Genomic DNA, 22,966 nt, shown 5'->3' with positions numbered 1-22,966 from the left:
CTAGTATTTTACAGCTGGGCTGCTTAATATTTTTGCGTAATGGTGACACATTTTTCAGGATTCTTTGATCAATAGAAAGTTCAAGAGAACAACATTTATTTGAACTTTGTTTGAACTTTTTGTAACAATGCAATGTCATTCCTGTCACTTTTGATCCATTTAATGCATTCTTGTACAACAAATCTGTTGATTTCTTTCTTTAAAAAAAAAAATTAATAAACATACTGTAAACTTACTGTAATGGTACCACATATATCTAAAATATAAAGACATAAAACCATAAAGTGTAAATAATATGTAGGTATATTCAGGGTAGATCAGTGCTTTCCATGACACACGAATGAATGATTCACAGATACAGCCGGCTACAAAAGACCTAGGGCTGGACAATAAAACTATAACGATAATTATTGAGATATATTTTTCATCGATAAAATGATAACAAGAGTTTGATAAATGTTAATGCTCATGAACAAATGAAACCGTGTGACTGATTTGAATCACGCAACACTGAGCATTTATCTGCTGGGCTCAAAGTTCAAGCAGCAGATGCGTTTACTCGCTGATAAGTCTCTGTCACACGACTCTAAACAGTGCTGTGAGAGCCAGCAAGCACTTGAATTCAGCGAAAAACACAAATGAGTCTGTGATTTAAACTAGTTAAAAGGCAGATAAAACAGTGCTGCATGACATACAGGAGAAACATTGAGACACTCAGAAGACTTTTCAATCAACAAATCACCATGGTTTACCATGGATTTACTCTAGTAACAGTAATGGCACCATAATATTTTAACAGAATTTGTGAGATATTCATACATAATTTTATTATATTATTAATGCATATGTATTAAATGTGTTAAAGGAGTAATGGAATATAATAACAGTATTCTTTTGTGATAAAGCTATAGTGTTTGTGCATTTATACTAAAAGTATTTAGACTACAAATACCAAACCATATAGTTACATTTTTACCATGGTACCATGGTTCCCTATCTGTCGGTCACTACGAGTTATGTCGACCGACAAATGGGGTCTCACTTGGGAGGCCAATCATCTCTGATTTTAAGAGAAAACGCCAATGAAATTGGCAAGTGGATTAACACACCTGAGCCACTCCCCGTGCCAGCGGGTATAAATAGGGCGACAGGTGCATCCACTCATTAGGTTTTTGCTTCGGAGCCGAGTAGTGGATGAAGAAACCTCTACAAAGCCATCATCTTTGTTTTGTTTTAAAACTGTTCCTGGTCGGTGTGACGGCGCATTACAGCGGTGTCCCTGCGAGTCGGCGATTTCCCTGGGCGCTTCGGCTAAAAGAGACAGTTCTAAAAGAGCAAATCACGGACGATTCGCGTCTTTTTCAAGATGCCGTTTCGTCCGTGTCCTTCTGGATGCGGTCGTTTCCTGTCTTCGGTTGACGGTCACGAGCGTTGTCTGCAGTGTCTGGGCGTCCAACACGCTGAGGCTGCGCTCGTGGATGATTCATGCGTCTACTGTGGGCGTATGAACATGGCAGCGCTGCGATCGCGTCTCTCACTCCTCAAGGGGAGTGCAGCAGACCCCTCTGTCGGGACCCCTCTGGGAGATCTGAGGATCACAGTGAGAGCTTCTCCGCCGGGCCACGCCCCACGGACCTCTCACTCCTCACGCAGCGACTGTCCCGTGCAGCTGCCGATTGATTCTGTGTTGGGTAACAGGTAATTGGCGGGAAGGGCTGGCTGGGTGTCTCGCTTGCTGCGCCATTCCCCCTAACACGGGGATGTGAGCGCCTTCTTCTCCCAGTAGAGTTCCCCGGTTGGCGTACCCTGGTCGAGCATCCTCCAGCACCCTCGGCGTCAGACTTGGCGGAGCAGTCTGTCGCCAGGCCCAGTACTGGCGTTAGCATGCCCGGAGCCGATCAGCCCCTGTACTGGGCTAGGTGTCCATATGGCTGGGTTCCCTGCGGGTAATCCCATATGTGTATTCTTCCACGGTAAGGTTTCCCTCTTGGCAAACCCGTGTCTTCCCTTGACAGATCGCTCTGTCAGTCTCTTCTGGCAGCCGTTCCATCCCTACTCCAAGGTAGGACCTGCCTCAGAGACCCTTTCCATATGTAGTACTGCCCCCTGGGTCAGTCCATATCGGTATATCCACATGTCACCTCCCTACGGGTAGGATGTGGTCTCCGTAGCGACCTTTCCTAAAGGCTCGCTTCCCCATTGTCTTGCCAGCTGAAAGAACAAATAGGGAAGATTTGAAGCAATCTTTCACTGAAGGTTGAAATCCCTTCCATTTACTTTATGTGGGCGGAACAGCAGCATGGCCTTCTCCAGCAGCGATGTACTCACCCTTTGGCCCCTACGGTACCAAGGTCAGTGAATTTGCGCTGGGGCTTTGGGAAGGTTACGACCTTAAGCGTAGCTTTTGTGGCACGCCAAGGCTTGTCAACAATTGCAGCGCCACAGGGTTGTGACGAGGTTCAGGTTATGGCGTTTTCCATAGGACCCCATTTGTCGGTCGACATAACTCGTAGTGACCGACAGATAGGGAACGTCTCGGTTACGTACGTAACCCTCGTTCCCTGATGGAGGGAACGGAGACGTTATGTCCCCATGCCACAACCTTGAACCATTCGCTGTTGCCGGGACACATTCTCGGCTCCTCAGCATAAAACCTAATGAGTGGATGCACCTGTCGTCCTATTTATACCCGCTGGCACGGGGAGTGGCTCAGGTGTGTTAATCCACTTGCCAATTTCATTGGCGTTTTCTCTTAAAATCAGAGATGATTGGCCTCCCAAGTGAGACCCCATTTGTCGGTCGACATAACGTCTCCGTTCCCTCCATCAGGGAACGAGGGTTACGTACGTAACCAAGACGTTTTAACTGGGGTTATCATTATCTAAATGTATGCTACTATAGAAGACCAATGGTTCACTTTAATAAAACTCAAACAGTCAGAATAATACAATTTTACCAAATTAGGTTGATACAGTTTTTACAGATATTACTGTTTGTGAAAAATAACATTTACATTACATCTATATCCGAATTCAAGCTACTGCCACTGTCAACTCAAGCTACACAAATATGTAATACTACTAGACAATTGTGACACATCGATTTTATCAGTTACAACAGTCATCAGTTACACATCAGTTATTCAGGTGTTTGCTGTATATGCCACACATACTGTTCTTCTCAGCATTTTTTTGTACCTGATGGGTCTCGTCCCATCCATTCTCATCGCGGAGCCCCAGCTTGGCTCTGTGGTAGAGGAGGGTCTCGCAGCAGGAGGTGTCGCCCCCTATCAGCACAGTGTGGTAAAGTGGTGTCAACCCACGGCTGTCTTTATAATCAGGAGATGCCTCCAAAGACAACAGCGTCTAAAAACACAGAAAATTATTACATTTAAATATGAATTTTTCATTACAAGCATAATTTCATCCCAATCATGGTTCTGAGGTGCTGTCTGTGATTTTGTGTATGTGTTACCAGTAGGGCAGTGTGCGCATGTGTTCTGACAGCTTTGTGGAGAGGGGTCAAGCCATCCTTTGCCCTAAAGTCAATGTGTGCTCCCCCCATCACCAGCACCCTGATGATCTCCCCTCCACCCGGCTCCGTCTGTACAGCCAGAGTGAGTGGGGTCTCTGTCTCACACACACACACACACACACACACACACACACACACACAAGCGATCAGTTATTATACTAGGCAAATGGATAATTAAGATCAATGTGGTACATCATTCATATGAATGTATATATGATTTGTCTAAACAGTCTGGCATCAACCCAAGTTCGTCAGCATGTTGATGTAATGATGAACAAATTTTTCTTTTGAGTCTGATATTTTTAATGAATCAACTGATGCAGCCCACGAAGATTCATTCACTGATCCAGATCCCAAGTTCAACCCAGTGGTTTGGTTGCAATTGTTAACATCTTTATGATACACATGATCCAGTACATATATTTTAGTAAATTGTTTAAAATATCTTCTTTTGCATTTCAATGTTTGAGATTTTTGATTAAAAAAACATACAAAATTCCCTCTGTAAAAACCTTAAAGGGCTAGTTCACCCAAAAATGTAAATTTTATGTAGGTGACTTTGTTTCTTCAGTAGAACATAAACCAAAATCTTAAGCTCAAACCGTTGCAGTCCATCAGTCTTATGATGTAAGTGGATTGGAATCACGGCTAAAACATACAATAAAACAAACAAAAAAAACATACACAAACAAAACCAAATTAAACCCTGTGGCTCGTGACGATACATTGATGTGAAAAGACACATAATGATTGGTCTGTGCAAGAAACTGAACAGTATTTATATTATGTTTTACTTCTGATACACAGAATGTCTGAACTGTTAAAACTTTCTTGAGCATGTTCTCAAGCAAGCGTGTGAAGCGTCTTCTTCTTCTTTTTGCTTTACGGCAAATTGCAGACCTATAAGTGCATTTCCACCACCTATCTCTCAAGTGGACCATTGACACTCCTAATTGAGATTGTAGACAGAGTGTCAATGATCCACTCGAGAGATAGGTGGCGGTAATGCACTTATAGGTCTGCAATCCGCCATAAAGCAAGAAGAAGATGCCTCACGTGCCTGCTTGAGAACGTGCTCAGGAGGACCAAAATCTTGGTTTGTGTTCTACTGAAGAAACAAGTTACCTACATTTTAGATGCCTTGGGTTTAAGCAGATAAACATAAAATTTTCATTTTTGGCTGAACTATCCCTTTAAAAGAAACAAGAATCATGACCTGGCATCCAATGTATGCACATAAATGTATATTTAATCAGAGAATGCAACGTTTGCATATTTAAGCATGTAATATACAAATATATGCAATATACAATTCTTAAAGGGGTCATATGATCCGATTTCAATTTTTCCTTTCTCTTTGGAGTGTTATAAGCTCTTGGTGCATACAGAAGATCTGTAAAGTTCCAAAGACTAAAGTCTCAAATCCAAAGAGATATTCTTTATAGAAGTTGAGTCAGCCATGCTCCCCTCGTTTAACCCCCCCAAACATCTCTATGTCACAATGTGGGAAGATTAGCATTACGCCACCCAAATGGTCACGCAAAAAAAGAAGGTGTAACTTTTATTATCTCAGTTGTCACCTCCACCAACTGTTTCAGAACAGTTCAACCCAAATATTCAGATGTGTGCAGCACATTTTACAGAGGACGAGGACTGTTTCCTGTACCATTAGCCTACAATGCCGGATTCTGTTTCTGTAAAGTGAGGCAATTCCAACTTTTCAAGGACAGTCTGGTTCTTCTGACTCACAGCCTGTAAGTACGTTTACATATTAAAAGAATTTGCCACCAATGATTCAAAACCTTAAACCACATAAGCACATTACATTACACCAAATACACAAAACAATGTTCTTTTTGGCAATGTCATATGACCCCTTTAATATTAACAGTTAATTGTAGGAGTATTAGTTTTTTTTCCCTATTCACCTAGGGTGTGTCTTGCCTCAGACGAGTTTGGAATGACAAGAAGGTAAGTAAATAAAAAGGTTATTTTAATTTTTGGCTGAACTATGCCTTTCATTGTAACAGCATATTTTTCTCAGATCAGCCTCCTAGTGATTGCAAATGGTGCAGCAGCTCTCACTCCCCATTAGCAGGGTCTGTTTGGAGAAGTGACTGTCAGCCTGGCAAACACAACATCAACGCTGTGACAACGCAGACGATGCAAACTGTGAACAACTCTCAGAGTAGCCATCTTGCAAGTCAAATGAATGCTAATATTACTCTACATTGTCATCTGGTGCATAAAACGACTTTCACAGCATGCCTGGCCACGTCTTCAGCTCACCAAATGCTCACCAAAGCAGTAAAAACTTAATTTTGATGATAATTAATATACCATAAAAGATGCTGCTTCGTTACAAATACATTCAAATGATTCCGTGTTTTTTCTCTGTTGACGTGCATTGAAATGAATCGTTGAGCTGCAGTAATTGTTTCATCTCATTAAATAGCCCAAAAGTAGAAATTGGGTCTAGGATACAGCCACTGAGTCTAACATTAACGCATCTGTTGCATAATTTCAACTCCAGATGACTTTTGTTGGAAACTGCATGGATCATTTGAGAAGATGCAAATGGCCATTCCTGTAAACGCGCATTGAATATTCATGCAGCCTCATTTCCATATGCATATAGCATGTGTGTGGGCCAGTTTATGCTCTGCTGGCAGTAATTCTTTATTCAGCTCACTAATGGGAAGTTCATTAACTCTCACAGGAAGAGAACAGTGCAGTGCCTGACACCTCACCTCCTGTCTCAGGGTCATGGTAGTTGGGGTCAAGTCCTTTGTCTATAAGTTTGGCTACCTTTTCCACAGCCCCAGCCTGGATGTATTCCATGAACTTCTTAAGACTGGCCTATTGGAGGAGACACAAACAACTTATGGCTCGCAACCATGCTATGCAGTGCATGCCCTGACGATAAGCTACTTATCGATTTAACATACGAAAAGTTTGCTTAATATTTTTGTTTTTGGAAAAGAATAAGATGATTTTTGTGATGATGCCTACCTTTGTGTGTAGTTTCCCCAGCTGTTTTTCATCTAGATTTGTCTGTTTGTACACCCTGGTTTTGTAGCGGAACTGTGTGAAAGAAAATCAGCCAAAATCAGTGTAAGACAGATAACTGTGTGCCGTAAAAGAAACCTCCATCAGTTTGTGGAAGGAAAAAAAAAGGGTTTACTGTAATCTAAGAAGGACTAAATATTGTTAACAAACACAAATGTTTGGTATTTTCTTAAAGTTGTCTAAAACTGTTCTGGCAGGACTGCTTTTCTAGGTGGTCTAACTTCTGTTTATGGCACAATTCCTTTATGGCCACTTCCTTTCATAGTATGGTTGTGTTGATAAAAGTTAACTAAAAACAAAACTATTAAAACAGCTTTATTCATTTGATTATTTATTACAAATTACATACAGCTATTTTTAAAATAGTTACAGGTCATTTAAATAAATCTGAAATGAATTGAGTTCTTTTAGAATGGAAATCTGAAATGAATTCAGTTGTTCTAGAATGGAATCAATTATATTTAAGCTGAAGTACTGAAATTACCAAAAAATGTAAATTGAAAATTTAAATATGAATAAATACTATAACAGTATGTATGTATAAAAAGTAAGATTTCAGTCAAAAAGCATCTCGAGGTGTCAAAGTATCAAGCACTGTAACTGAACACAAGAAGCACAAGCCTAAATTAAGCTGTTACAATCATATTCTGTAATTGTTAATACATTAATAAACAGAAGGCATTGGTAGTAGTACTTGGTTTCAGACTGAAAAGAAAATGAGTGATATTGCCCACCCTTATTATAAACTTCAGATGAGAAGGGCTTTTTGTGAATTAATTAGACTCTGAGTTGAGTAAAATATTAATTTCCCTGTGCTCTACAAATAATAAAAACATTTTAATTTTTTCATTTAGAAACAGTCTCCAATAAACCATATCAGGGTTATTAGGATTCATAGTTACCAGAGAACTGCTTAAAGAATTATTATCACCTTGGCAACAATTTGAAGCATCAGTTTCCTAGCACCAACATCCACATTCAATTATAGACGATTTAAAAACAAAGAAAGAAGAAAAAAAGAGGAAAAAAATGCTTAAAATGAAGAGCAGAATGAAAGGAAGGGTACCTCCAGATAGGGTACTCCTTTCTCAAAGGATTGTGGGTATTCGCGGAGCGGCCTCTCTTCCTCCAGGAACTTGGCATCGTGCCCATCAGTAGCAGGTTGGAAGAGGCCATAGTTTAATACATCCCTCAGAGATTCAGTCAGACTACACAGCACCTGCTGCTTTGCCTTCCATACGGTTGCATCAGGGTTGAACCTCAGACACTTCTGTAGAGACAGAGAGAAAAAACGGTGGTTAGACAATCAAAACGATAAAAAAAATGCTTTAACTATTTGCTTTTTTATTATATACAATTATTATATAATTAAAATATTAATTATATTGTAAAAATATGTTTCATATATATATTTAGGGTTGGTAAGATTTTTTTATATTCTTGAAAGTTTGGAAGAGGTGTTTTCTGCTCACAGAGGCCACATTTATTTGATACTAAATACAGTAAAACTAGTAATATTGTGAAGTTTTTATTATATTTATTCTAATTAATCTGTTTTCATATATTTTACATTTATTTACATATAACTAAATTTGGTTAACTTAATTGTATTCATTAATAATAACTAGCAAACAATTACTATTACTATAAATGACCATTGAACCTAAAAAGAAATAAAAAATGCAGTTCTGACCGATGTGCACTAGAGGGAGTCATTGTGGTTGACTGAGGTGCAGCATCCTCGCTTGTGGGACACCGCCTGACCAGCGACTGTCCATCAGATTCATTAACAGATATCATTTGAGACTTTGGTCGCCCTGGTAGTGCTAAATGGCAATGCCAAATGATTAATTAGTCTTCAGTAATAACGCCAGCCCACAGCCTGCTCAGATACTGTAATAGATGCTTAGGAAGCTCAGGAATAGCGATGTGATTTATGACACACCCTGGTTCCTGCTGTGAACCTAAGACTCCATGCAGCCTACAAGCTTCAGCACAAGCTCCAGGCTGAGGGACATGGCAGCTTCAAGCTGCTCAGGCTGGATTTTGGGACAGCAGTGCTGTTCCAGGAACTGTGAAAATGGGACAGCCCTGCAGCGAGTGCTGGAGAGAATCCCCTCCTCTGACCTTGAGGAGATGCTGTGATTGGTCCGTGGTTGTGTTTAGGGGTTAAGCCCAAAACGGTCAGTTTCCTGCTCTCTTTACCACTGTCCTCTTGTGTGTGTGTGTGTGTACATGCAGTGGCACAGAGAGGTGTGAAATTTCTTCCTCCCTCTGTTATTCAGTCTCACACTTTGCACACAGTCAATCCCCATCACCATGGCAACCAGTTCATTAGTGGAGCAAGCTGCAGGTTGCCATAGAAACATCTCAGCAGTCCCTTGGTGCGCTATGGTATGGTGTGCGTGTTTCACTGCGATCTTACGGGGTGCATGTGCACTGGAGGAGTCCTGCTGACTGAGAGGTCATAGGTGTAGTGGACAACTTCACAGAAGAACCTCACAGGAGATCACTCACATCTCAGTGTGTAGACAAGTCAAACATCCTGCATATGCAAGGATGTGCAGAATAGCTCACCCCAAAATGAACATTTCATCATCTTTTATACATGCCTCACATGTTTTGAAACCTGTAATTGTTCTTTTTCTGTGGAAGACAAAAGATGTTTATAGCAGAACATCCAAGTTGCTTTTTCCAGTATCGTGAAAGTGGATGGTGACCACAGCCGTCAAGGCAAGCATTTCAGTTAATGGCTTTAGAAGACATGGAATTTCCTATGGCCCATTGTTATGGTGCTTTTTTAATTGATTTATTGGAGCTGGACATCCTCTGGTTCACATATACTTTCACTCTATGGAAAAGAGCAGTGTGAACATTCTTCAGAACATCCCCTTGTTCCACTGATGAATAAATACCATACAGGATTCAATCGCCATTAGGTACACAACACAGATGTAGACGTAAATTCACTTACACCCATGTGATTACAATCATTTTGTTTTAGAATGATAATCAACCTGGAAAATGATTTATTATAATGATATCTAATTATACTATTTTGGCAGTTAATCTATAAGAGCTATTATTTATATTTATCAGGTCCAAACCACAGACTTCTTCACAATGCCATCCTCTCTTTTTTCCACTGACAATAAGCATGACATCATGTGCTGTTTTCAAGCACTGAAGAACAATTCAGATAAAACCAATATTTTTACTTTACACTGGATATGTTTGAACTATTACAGACATCCAATGTGCTGCAATATAGTTGTGGGAAAAAGTACATGAGCGTAGATGTACCATGGGTTAAATAGCTCATACAATTTGATCTCAACATCAATGAATGGAAAATAGTCTGCTTTAACAATGAACACACACACACACAAAAATGTATGTGTCTTCACGTTTTCCTGGAACATATGTAAACTTTTTACTATGTCCACTTTTCAGTAATTTAGCATGAAAATGATTGCTGTAATCTGAAATGGTCTTATATATGCAAACGTTACGTGGTGTTGTCTTACTAAAGTGTTTACTCATGTTTGACTGGTACAATGTTTCATGTAACCATTCATGTGTCTCTCTCTCACTGCAGTAGCTCCCTCAGGCCCATTTCTGCAGGGCAAGAGCAGCGGGGATTAGTAGATTTTAATGAGATCTATAGGGAAATAACCTTCACTGCCTCCTCCTCCTCCTCCTCTCTCTCTCTCTCTCTCTCTCTCTCTCTCTTTCTCTCTTCACATTGCCATTTTCGTCACCACTCCCATCTAGTCTTCACAATTACACATACTTGTCATTTTCAATAATCTTCCTCTTCCACTAGAAAAATGTTTTCTTAATGTTTTTGACATTGGCAAAAGTTTTTTATAAAGCATAAATCAAACCAAATGTTCATACTTTGAGTTTCATACTTGAGTTAAAAAATAAAATAGATAGATAAATGAATGAATAAATAAAAATTGCCAGTGGAGAGAGAATTAAAGAATTTTTCATTTATTCGGCAAAGATGCAATAAATAGATCAAAAGTGACAGTAAATACTTACATTGTTACAAAAGATTTCTATTTTGAATAAATGGTCTTTTGAACTCTCTATTTATCAAGATATCTGAATTTTTTTTTTTACTTGTTTTCAATGATTCAGAGTGAAATCTTTCTTTTGAGAGACAATATCTTTATACACGGTGCACTTTAAAACTTTGCAGGACGTTTTCATTCTCTTAGAGCTGTGTTACACAATGCAAAAATCAATAATAGGGGCACTTTAATCATTTAGCATGCAGTTAATGAATCTTTAATGTTTGATTTCAAACATTGTTCACTATGATATCCAATTCTAGTTCTGTTTTGGGTTGCCGCTTGATGTCCGATGACAAATCTGCATCCAAAAGCATTTAGTGCATAACAGGGTGAGTGGGCATTCTCGCATCCCTACATTTGTTCGGTTGTGTTTGCACACCTACTGTCTCTCCTCGAGCTCATTAAACCACAATTATCGAGCAATTGCAGTTTATTGAGGGTGAATTAGCTGGTATGTAGAGCAGGCCTAATGTACTGGGATTATGCAGACATATTACTCCACACAGAAAAAGCAGAAAGAGAGAGAGAGAGAGACATAAAAGAACATGGTTTAAGGCAAAACAGAAAGACATGAAAGAGAATCTGAAAGTCAGACGAACCTTATTGTAGGTATTTGAAATAAAATAGCATTGACAGCTTTCCACCCCTGACTGCTTTCTTTAATGTATACAGAGAATTAATGACCAACTAGTTGCAATGTAACAAAATATCTTTTATTCCATATTATGACATATGTCCAGGTGAAACAGATTATCGAAAAAGAAAAAATGTAGGGAAAGGACTTTGTTCAATACATTGTTTTCATTTGGATGGAGAGTGATCTGAATTTGAGGTCATGTATATAGAAAATGGCAGGGTTTGAGCAGACTAAACGACTGAAGGAGACTGGAATACATCATCAGAGAGATGACTTACTTTTAAACAGAAGACTGAGTTATGACACTCATGAAGAAGGTCAAAACAATTACAAAAAATGAAACATGCACGGATGATTCATTCATAATAACATCAACAACATATAAAAGAAGATAGAAAAGAAGACAGAATACATTTTAATTTAAATATAATTAAAATAATGCTAAACAGAATTACTGCTAAAAGTTGGTTGCAGAATTCGACTCCTTATCATTTTTTGCATTGGCAGGTGTTGCAGATGGGCTAAAATCACAAGGAAAACATTTGGCAGAATGTTTCGATGCAGCTCAGATAACCTCCAGGTGTTCCACTGCCATCCTGTTTCATCTATCAACCAATCATACACTAATTACAATTTGCTAGTGGCTTGTTGGACTAAACAGGCAGTTTTGGATAACTGCAACAAAGAAAATAACACTCATTGTCCCTCTCTTCCACTCGCACACAAACATCCCCCTCACGAACACACACACTAATGCACATTTGCACACCTACATTCATTATACAATCCCATATTACAAGAGTAAAAAAATAATAGCAGATACAGTTTGGTTTTTAAGAAACACTGAGAATAAAAAAAGATAACGTAAAACTTTCTGTATGCTCCCTCATCAGGCGTGTCCAAATCCAGTGTTTGATTAACACCCATTCTACAAAAATGCCTCCATCTGGTCAATATTTGAATGCAGATATCCCACAATCCTGTGTGCATGTGATCTGCCAGTTGGTTGCAAGAATAAAAATGGTTTGACTGAGTGATTGAAACAAATTATTCTGTAGATGGCAGGATAATTTTTATAGGGGAAAAACAATTAGTTAAATTATAAATTACTTAGAAAGTCGTTAAAATATTTGCCTTCTAAAATTTCTTCAGTTAATCTAAATAAAACTGAAATAAAATAAAATATAAATATAAGATAAAAAAAAAAAATAAAAAAAAAAAAAAATTGTTGCCTGGAAGTTTAAACACTAAAATTGCTTAAAACTAAATATAAAACTGAAATAATTTACATTATTTAATTACAAAATTTACAACAAATGACAAAAGCACACAACAAAATTACTCAAATTTAAGTTAAAATTAAAATGACCACTAAAAATATAATCCTAAAGGCCAATTCAAAATATCAATGAAAACTATAACAGAATATATACGTAACAATACTAAAATAACACTGGTATTAATTAAATTACGGTGCCTTTGAAGGTAATCAATAGTCTCCGTGGAGTAACTGGTTGACTGGGCAGCGAGGCAGCAAAACTGCCTTTAGTTTGACTTCACTGAAAGAACACTCTGGGCCCAGGTCTACCATTTTAAATCAATTATCAACATAATCATATTATTCATGAATCATTAATCTTCTGCCACTGCCCACAGCAATAGGATGGGCCAGGGAGCATGATGGGAAAGTAAACCTCAGTAGTGTCATTCAAAGGAATGAAGAATAACTGTAGACAGATACTGCAGAGTACTAGATGCTGTCATTTGTTTCTGGTTTGGGAGGAAGCAGCGCTGTCATCTCCATCCCGTTTGGCAAACATGTCCACAGTGGCTTAAATTAAAAGTGCCTGGTTTAATTTGTGGTGTACAATAAACGGATTACAGCAGTGGTTATTTCATTCCTGAAACCACTGAACCTCTTAATCAGTCTTGTGATAAAGAGCTTCACTTTAACACCATCACACGTGATGCTTTTTACGCTTTTTATGGGGATACTTTAATCCCACGCCCCCCTCCTCGCAATTTCTCTCCGTTGAGGTCACCTTGAGTCTGTTTTTGTTTGAAAGTCATAGAGTCCCTGTACTTGCTTTCTCTTGTTGTTTTTCCCTTGTCTCTCTTTTTTGCTTTCTTTTTGCTTTATCTGGAAAAAATATATATTTTGCAGACGTTTGGACATCTGTTTTTGAAAGAAGTCTCTTATGCTTATCCAGGTTGCATTTATTTGATCAAGTAATAACAACTGTGATCTATTATTAAAACAGAGTTTTAACTCTATTTTTATATATTTTCAAATGTAATTTATTCTTGTGATGGAAAAGCTGAATTTTCAGCATCAATACTCCAGCCTTCAGTGTCAAATGATCCTTCAGAAATAATTTTAATTTGCAGATTTGATTTCCAAAAAGTAAAATTTATCATTATTATCAATGTTGAAAACATTTGTGCCATTATTTATTTTTTCTTTCTTTTTTTAGGTGGGATGGGGGGTGGGGGGTGGAAACCATGATTGTTTTTTCATTACTCTCTGATGAACGTATACTGCACAACACTTCTCATTTGTTGGAGTATGCGCACAATGCTGAGAGTGAGACCAACTGTAAAAACAATGGGCACCATGGGTCATTTTGCAAGAACCAACCAATCAGCTTCATCCTTTCCTGTAACAACATTTAAAGCTCGACCAAGATGAAGGAACTGCTGATCATAGCTGTATATGGATAGCCATTTTTAAATAAATTTAGCAGAGCTACTGCAAGAGATTTTTAGTGGTGCAAATCCATGTATCCTTTGCTAAAATTTCCACATCTTCATGGAGAGCACAGGTCATGGTTGCTTAGCAATGACAAATGCCTCCGGAGTGCATGAAAAAAAAAAAAAAACAGAAAGCGTCGGGCCTAGTGTTTGCCACAAGTTTTTAGGCACGACCTGTGAACGGCCCGTTAAACTGACTGAAACCCAACTTTTGAAATGTATGTAAACTTATTAAAAGTGCTAATGACACTTTCTGCTTTGTAGTGGCAGCGGCAGCACTAAATATGTGTTTGTTGAGTGTGTGGAAAGCAAGTTCTGACCTGCAATAGCAGAACACATGCCCCATACTGTCTGAGATGGCGTAGAAAGTTTGAGAAAAGCTTTTTCAAGTCTGTGTAATTCATTCGTGGCCCCCTTTTTAGATTTGTATACTTCGCGAAAAAGTATTCGCCTAATGGATTTTTTGAATGGTGTTTTGGCTGCGCTCTGACTGCCTGGAATATACAGTATGTGGGGAGAATTGCCCTAATGTGGGACATTTTTTGATTTTCAGATTTCTGTGACATATTGCGATGTGTAACCAAAACATTAAACATTATTTGAGAGATGATGTGATTTCGTTCACATGACACCACAGCCACTCTTGCTAACCCAGAGTTTCACTGGCATTCATGTATTTATGGGGGTGCTACAAACACGAAACCTTAAGTGTCCCACTTTAGGGCAGTTCACTATGCTGTGGGCTCAACCAGGCAGGGTTAGCAAAAGACGGTATGCATAGTGCATGAATGGGTGACTGGAAAACAGGTGTGGGTTTGTGTGTGTGTGAGACTAACCGTCTGTTTGATATCAGGAATGCCAATCCGAAAGACCATCATAGCTATGTGTGTGTCGTCAGGTGCGTTGCTTGAGCTTCGCTCTCGTAGCTTCCGCTGCTGTTGCTGATTAGTCTGCGTTTGGTGGGTGGGTCCAGGGTTGGACGAATATGGGTTGGCCGTGTGGCCTGGGTTGCCGGGACGTAGCGGCCTGTCTCCTGGAAGTCGTCCAGCCATTGTGCCTTTTTGCCTGTGCCCCTCTTCCCTGCCTCCTCTCAAACGCCCTGGTCCTCGCCTGATGTCATCTTCATCGTCCACATCCTCTTCGTCATCCAACTCCAGCTCTCCATTCTCCTCCTCGCCTTCCTCGCCCACGCCGTCATCATCCATTTCCTCTTCCTCCTCCTCCTCTTCCTCTTCCGCCCCTGGATAAAGGTGTTGACTGTTTCCCAGCATCCTTTGGTGCTCCTCGTCGCTGGAGAGGGGGCTGAGCGGCATCGTCATGGCGACAGGGAGAGTGGCACCAACGGCATCGGCATCATCCCCAGAGACACACTGTGAAAAGAGAAGAGGAGTGTAAGCATGAGAAATAGCGAGAGGTGGATGATGAGAGGAGGAGAGGGCAGACTGAGAGAACAGAAGTATAGGAGTTTGAGAGAATATAAAATAAGAAACAATCCCACATCACTCAGCAGCTCACACCAAGTTGCAACAGGCCGTCCATGTAAGATGGTCTTGCATGCATGCCATTTTTAAACACACACCAGAGTGACACCTTTGACAGTCACAACATGTCTTGCAGTTTTTTAAGCGTCTCGCGCCACAAGCATTATGTTTGAAAGTCAGTGGAATGGAACATAATCAAGATGAACTTCTTTTAACTTGACACAATGTCTCCAAAACATGGCACTCATTGCAGGGGACTTCAGTGAGACATGTCGCAGTGGTTAAATACACTTAGTGCATGTTCACAAAGAAAAACACAAAAAAACAGATACAATAATACTACATCCAGTGTGAAGTCACTTAAAGGAAATGTTCTCCCAAAAATTTTAATTCATTAAAAATCATCATCACCCTGTGCACCAGCTCCACAGTTCAGTCCAGTTAGCAACTTACTTTAAAGGGGTGGCTGATTGTGATTTCACGTTTTTAACGTTAGTTGGTGTGTAATGTTGCTGTTTAAGCATAAACAATATCTGCAAAGTTGCAGCGCTGAAAGTTCAATGCAAATGAAAATTCTGGCAGTTTAATGCCTACAAAAATGTCTGGTAAGGGACTACAACAAGCTTCTTCCGAGGTCCTTTGGTTCACTAACCCAGATAAACCCCTCCCCCAGGAACAAGCAACAAAGGGGGCAAGGCCATGTTGTGCTGCTTCAGAAGCTGACCAATCTCAGCCCATCGCGTATTTCAGAGGGAGGGGCTTAATAATAACGGGAAATAATCAAGGTGTTTGACAGAGAAGGGACAGATCGGTGTGGAATAAAGGTAAATTATGTGAAAAAATAATGTGTTTTTTAAAAAATTAAGCATTAATACATGTTAGACTGCACCCCATAAACACAATCAAGCCTAGATACAAACCAGTCAACCACCCCTTTAAGAAACATTTAAAACTAGCAACAAAAAAAAAAAGAAAAGAAAAAAACATTCATTATATAAAGATGCTTAAAAACTGTATATATTTCTGATTTATCTGTACCTGACAAAACTGCTAAATATTGGTTTTTACTGTTTACTTTTCTTTTTTAATAACACACAAAAAATTATAAATGAGATTTACCTTTTATTGCTTAAATGTTACTCTTCACCAAAACAGGAACACTTAGAAAAGGATCAGAGGCGCATGCATTTTATTTGTATTTTTTTTCCGATGTTCTTGGGAGCCTTATTAAAAATGAAAGTAAACAATGACACACTGCCATGTGAAAAACATGAAAAAGAATCATACAGTATTTACATTTTTGGCGAACTATTCCTTTAAGAACAGATCAAATTGTCAAGACATCAACATCATGTTCCAATTCCACTGCACACCGTCTAGCTAGTTCTGAACGCAAGAACAGTCTCCGTGGGAACAGCCCCTCGGCAAGAAGCCAATTCTCATTCACAGATTACCACCAACCCCACATGTCCCACTTGCCCTTATGCAAAACGAACACACTCCTTACAACGACGAGAGTGAACTGTCAATGTACAGCCACTCATGAACTGCTTGTATTACAGCAGAAAGAAGACGTTTGGCTTCCCTCGGCTCTGTCTCTCTACAAACACAAACTCATGAACCTCTTGTATTACAGCACAGACGGGACTCTTGCAGTCATCCCTGTGCACACACACACACACACACACAATCAGCACTCAACACAGTGTTGTAATTCCTCATATGTCCCAGATCAGTAACAAAACCACTATAGCCCAGCACTATCAGGGACTAAGAGTGTCTCCCCTTCAAACAGACCTCTTCAAAATAGGATTACTGTGTTTAGCAGAGGGAACAAAATACTTCTCTGTAGTGCCACTCACACCCAGCTGCTGTGTGGCTCAGATGCTGCGCACACACTTTAGATGTGGAAGATATCTTATGACAATGTGTCTCGTTGTTGTGCAAATCAGCTGTCATATCTGAAAATGTTCACTATTACTCATAAAATCAAATCTCTCACTCCATACACAGACCATAGAGCAGAGTTTTCCAAATTTTTTATACGGTCACTCAAATTATTAAGTAAAGATCATGTTCCATGAAGATATTTTGTACATTTCCCAATGTACCTTTTTGATTAGTAATATGCATTGCTAAGAATTAATTCATACAACTTTAAAGGTGATTTTCTCAGTATTTTGATTTTTTGCACCCTCAGATTTCAGATTTTCTAATAGTTGTATCTCGGCCAAATATTGTCAGATCCTAACAAACTATACATAAATGGAAAGCTTATTTATTCAGCTTTCAAAGAATTGACACGTAATATATATATATATATATATATATATATATATATATATATATATATATATATATATATATATATATATATATATATATAAAAGAGGGCTGCAACAAATTATTATTTAGATAATCGGTTAAAGGTGCTGTAGGGAACTTTTGTAAAAAAAATATTTTTTACATATTTATTAAACCTGTCATTATGTCCTGACAGTAGAATATGAGACAGATAATCTTTTTAAAAAATCAAGCTCCTCTGGCTCCTCCAAGTGGTCCTATTGCCATTTGCAGAAATACATCGCTCCCGTTAAGAAACAACCAATCAGAGCTGCGGTCCGTAACTTTTTTTTTTGTTCAAAATGTAGAAAAATGTATATAATAAGCGAGTACGCCATGAATCCATTTTCCAAACCATGTTTTTGGCTTGTCCTGAATCACTAGGGAGCACCTAGAATAAGTGTTTATATTCTGACTATTTTAGATTGCTTCGGGGGTACCGCGGCGGAGTAACCCAGTACCTTTGTGATTCTTCATAGACATAAACAGAGAGAAGTAGTTCCGGCTACAATGTTCTTCCGCAAGACGCAAGCAGTTCTGTTTATTAACCACTAGAGCGTCAAAAGTTCCCTACTGCAGCTTTAATTTAAAAATTATTAGAAAATTATCGGCTTATCAGTTATTAATCAGTAGACTTTGATTATTCAGAGTTAAAATATTGAGTTGTATGAGTTAAATTGAGTTCTAAAAATATATAAAGGCAATCACTTTATATAAACATGCTTTTGTTAATCATATGGAATTACAATTATTATTAAATAAATGTATGAATTTATATATATATATATATATGAATATATATATATATATATATATATATATATATATATATATATATTGAACATATTCACTTTCACAGCCACAAAAATACATTTTGCTAATTTTCTCTATGAAATTTCCCCCAGAATGCCCTCATGGCACCCCAGCTTGAAAACCCCTGCCATAGTCCAACATCCTGAGATCACAAGTGACAGTTCGTCTATTTTGCATATTTCTACTTTAGTATAATTACCAGCAATTATCAACCATTATCTTTTTCTTTTCTGAAGCATGCCATTCATTCTATCACGTTTGCCATCACCTTAACTGAATTTTCATTAGAAACGCTGTTTTACCTCAGTGAGACAGGAAGCGACTGAAGCACTGAACAAGACATCATTGCTTGCCCGCCACCAGGGTTATTGACTCTGTACTGGAGGGCAACGGGTGTTAATGTCTCTGCAGACACTTAATTCAGAAGCTTTTCCTGAGGGTTCTGCACCATAATTCCTTTGTTTCACATGCCCATATCCTCAGCACAGAAGCAAACTATTCAAAACAATAGGAAAATTGCCCTAGAACATCTTAGCTGCATGAAGAGTTTCAGTTATTTAATTAAAAAAACACCATATAAAATATACAGAGCGGTGCTATCAAAGTTGACAATGTGCCAAATACAATTACACCCAATTTGCATCTTCAACAAAGCACACAAATATAATAGCTGTGAGGCTGTGGATTTGTTGTGAAGTCAGGGGAACAGCTAGACTTCTTGAAAGAGTATCTTAGTACTGTCTTAAGGACTTCCCTTTAAGTTCAATGCAATATTCTGACCCTCGGGTTGTTGATCATCAGTAATTTAAAGCTTAAATGTTTTTATGAACAGAAAAGTCAACTGTGTGTGTGTGTGTGTGTGTGTGTGTACTTTGCAATTACAAAGCAGATTGCTTTTTATGTTCTCAGAGGTTAATGTGTGCTTGTTTTGCAATCCAGAGGTCGGTTGCGGGAAAGATTAAATGTCCCACTTCAAGCCTCAGTGAGTTCCAGTTAATCAAACGTCACATTAATATATGACCTCATGATGTCACCATGACACAACGACAGCATTTCGTGTTTATTTGGCTAAACAGAAAAATTACATAAAATGCTTGCTAAAACAGCTGACGAAAAGCAAAAAATGAAAGTATCATTTTACAAGCTTAATATGTAAGGTTTTTAAATTTGACACAAGGTAACTTGATCCATCTGTCCCAAGTTCACAGGTCGGATGTCCAACTTTCAAGCAGTGTTCTATACATTATTTCCAAATGGGAGGTGGGAAAAAAATCTGAATTTCGAGTTGTCTGGAAAGCAGCATTATGCACGACCATGACTCAGTTTTCTGCTATTCAAGATTTCTGCTATTTATATAGTCTGAAAAGGCACTCGCATTGCAAAGTCGCAGGGAAACTGTATCTGAAGCAATATGCACAATTTAGTCGTTTTTCAAGAAGACCAACAGCACAATTGTGTGATATTTTTTTACACTACACTCTTAAAAATAAAGGTGCTTCCCGATGCCATATAAGAACCTTTTTGTCTAAATTGTTCCATAAAGAACATGTGAAGAACCCTTTCTATTTCACAAAAGGTTCTTTGTGGTGAAAGAAGGTTTTTCAGATTATACAAATGTAAGAAAGAGATGGTTCTATGAAGAACCTTTGACTGAATGGTTCTTTGTGGAACCAAAAATAGTTCTTATAGCATCACTGTGAAGGAACTTTTGAAGCATCTAATTTTAAGAGTATATAGTTTGATAAACAAGAAATGAACACTGTGCGACTTACATTTTAGGCATAGTATATTGCCAATGACTTGATCCGTTATTGCTCTGCCAAAGAAAATATTCCAAAAGGAAGCCACAACAGAACAAACATTGCATGTCTCCAAATAACACACAGTAATTGTGATTTTCAAATGAATACATTTTGAATGAATCAACTGAATTAACTGAATCAACTCAACTCTTAATAAAAATTACTTATTGCCATCTACTGGCACAGCAATGCAACATGATTAGAAATCGATGGCAAATATGCTCACACTGAATACATACTCTACCAGTCAATAATTTTACATTATTTGGAATCAAGTTTGGAATCACCAAAGCTGTATTTATTTGATCACATATACAGTAAATAAATTATATAATTAAATATTTTAACTGATTTAAATAACTCTTTTGTTTTTAAATGTATATTCAGCTGCCGTTACTCCAGTTTTCAGTGTCAAGTAATCCTTGTATTAAAGGTGCAATGTGTAATATTTACAAAAATCTATTTACAGAAATGCAATATAATATACATAACTATGTTTTCAGATGATTAAAAAGAACTTATTTAATGAACTGTTATTTTTCTATTACTTCAGATTGAGCTATTTCTATCTACATATAACGTAGGTCCCCTTACAGTCACCACCATGTTTGTACAGTAGCCCTAAATGGACAAACTGCTCTACAGAGCGCGTTTTGTAAATTTGTTGTTCTTGCGAATAAAAAAACGGACACAATGATGAACAAGTACATTCACATTCGCAATACCATCAATTTATTGAACAATTAAGTAAATATAATTCCTTGATTTGCCTTTGTAAAGAAATCTCTTTGCTCTCTGATGTCTTTACCGACGACATCTTTACCTGTGTCAGCCACCGTACCTTGGTGAGTGGGGAACTAAGCCGTTGGTTGCAATTCACAACCTCACCGCTAGATGCCGCTAGAATTTACACACTGCACCTTTAAAGAATCTGCTTTCAAAAACATTTTAAAAATCTTATGATTCCAAAGCATGTTGCATCACTATGCCAGTAGGTGGCGACAAGTAATTTATTTTTATGAGTTGTTGATTCATTTACTCTATAGATTAGTTCAAAGACAACAATTAATATATAGTGGGCTAATACCTTGATGCTAGTCTCCTAAAAATGTGCATAAACTTTTAAGTCTACTTTAAAGAAATACTGTTAAAAATTTTTATAAGATAATGCACAGACAATTTAATAGCATGTGGGATTCGTTTCAAAGAACTTATGCCAATGCGATTGGTTTACGCTGCACATGTGTCTTTCAAAAATGATACAGATGCAAAGGTTGACATCTCATTTTTAATTAGGGCAATCACATCCCCACCACAGACTGACAGCACAGACCACTGGACTGACATGAACAGTGAAAAGTCGTGCTGTTGGACGAAATATCAGCACTGCTGTAAAATAAAGTGTATAATTCTACATTGTCAAGACTCCTCCTCATAGCAGCCTTAACTTGGTTAAGTAAAGATGCATTTACAGTGAATAGTGACTGCATAAATCAGAGAATACAAAAACGGAGAAGAGTTATGGAACGAGTGAATGAATGAGGGACAGAAAGAGGAGGAACAGCTAATTGAGAAGATATGGATTATACCAGAGGGATAAAAAAGGGTGAAAAACTGACAGAAAATATGTGATAGGAACATTAAAAGGGCTGTAAAATAAATAATATGGCTGTCAGAGAAAATAAATGACAATGGCTGAGAGAAGTGGAGTGGGAAGAGAGGGTAATATGTAAGAAATACAATAAATGAAGCACAAAGCCCTCTTATTTACAACCAAAGATCAAACTAATGCCCCTTTGGCAAGCTCTGTGAAATTGTGCTGTCTTAAAGTCCTCCTTTATCATTAAAGGCACCCTACAACCATGAAACAGAACTACAGATGGTGTGCAGGTTTAGGCAGAGATTCTAACCATATCCATGCTACTGGTTACCCAGAGCATCCCTGTTCAACAGAGCAATGAAAGTGACAAAAACAACATGAAAGTACTGAGAGTATAAGTAACAGAGGAGGCTGGAAAGAAAAGAGGAGAAACAAACAGCAACCTTCAGCTGAGAGTAGCTGACAGAAAACTTGAAAAGATGGATAGGGAAAAAAGGAAAGAGTAAAAAAAAAAAAAACTGGCTGAAGAACAAATAATAAATTTTTGTGCTGACTAATCACAGATGAGGGGGAATGGAGATGAGGGGAAGCGGGAGCGAGCTGAGATAGAAGGCAATAGGAGAAGGGTGGAGAGAGCTGTGGTGGGAAACTGAATGAAAGACAGAAAAAGAGGAAGGACAGGATGCTGATAGAGAGGGATTAGTCTCGGCAGGTTCTGGATTCAGGGGAGAGGAGAGAAATGTGAATTGAACAGATAGATTAAAAAGCAGAACACTGAGGATCTGAACCCACATGTGGGAAGAGGTGCATGATGGCAGGGAAATATGTAAGAGAGGGTCAAATAGAGAAAATTA

General features: G+C 38.3%; 1 protein-coding gene across 8 annotated transcripts in view; it reads right to left on the bottom strand.

Annotated features, from left to right (window-relative positions):
* Nucleotides 1–22,966, bottom strand: part of LOC113046396 (SH3 and multiple ankyrin repeat domains protein 1-like) — a 92,570-nt gene that overhangs the window by 45,263 nt on the left and 24,341 nt on the right. For 4 of the 8 annotated variants that reach the window (XM_026207295.1, XM_026207261.1, XM_026207256.1 and 1 more), the window contains 6 exons: nt 14,910–15,443; nt 7,670–7,873; nt 6,547–6,618; nt 6,285–6,393; nt 3,475–3,629; nt 3,198–3,365 (listed from right to left, as the gene is read on the bottom strand). In XM_026207295.1, coding sequence (XP_026063080.1) covers nt 3,198–3,365; nt 3,475–3,629; nt 6,285–6,393; nt 6,547–6,618; nt 7,670–7,873; nt 14,910–15,392 — 1,191 coding nt within the window. In that variant the 5' untranslated portion in view covers nt 15,393–15,443. Of the gene's footprint in view, nt 1–3,197; nt 3,366–3,474; nt 3,630–6,284; nt 6,394–6,546; nt 6,619–7,669; nt 7,874–14,909; nt 15,444–22,966 lie in introns of those variants that run through there. The other 4 variants (XM_026207271.1, XM_026207289.1, XM_026207283.1 and 1 more) reach the window with 1 other exon arrangement.

The sequence above is a fragment of the Carassius auratus genome, chromosome 3, assembly GCF_003368295.1.
Source record: "Carassius auratus strain Wakin chromosome 3, ASM336829v1, whole genome shotgun sequence".
NCBI lineage: Eukaryota > Metazoa > Chordata > Actinopteri > Cypriniformes > Cyprinidae > Carassius > Carassius auratus.
The sequence above is the reverse complement of the archived record's forward strand: the minus strand, read 5'-3'. Positions and strand labels throughout refer to the sequence as shown.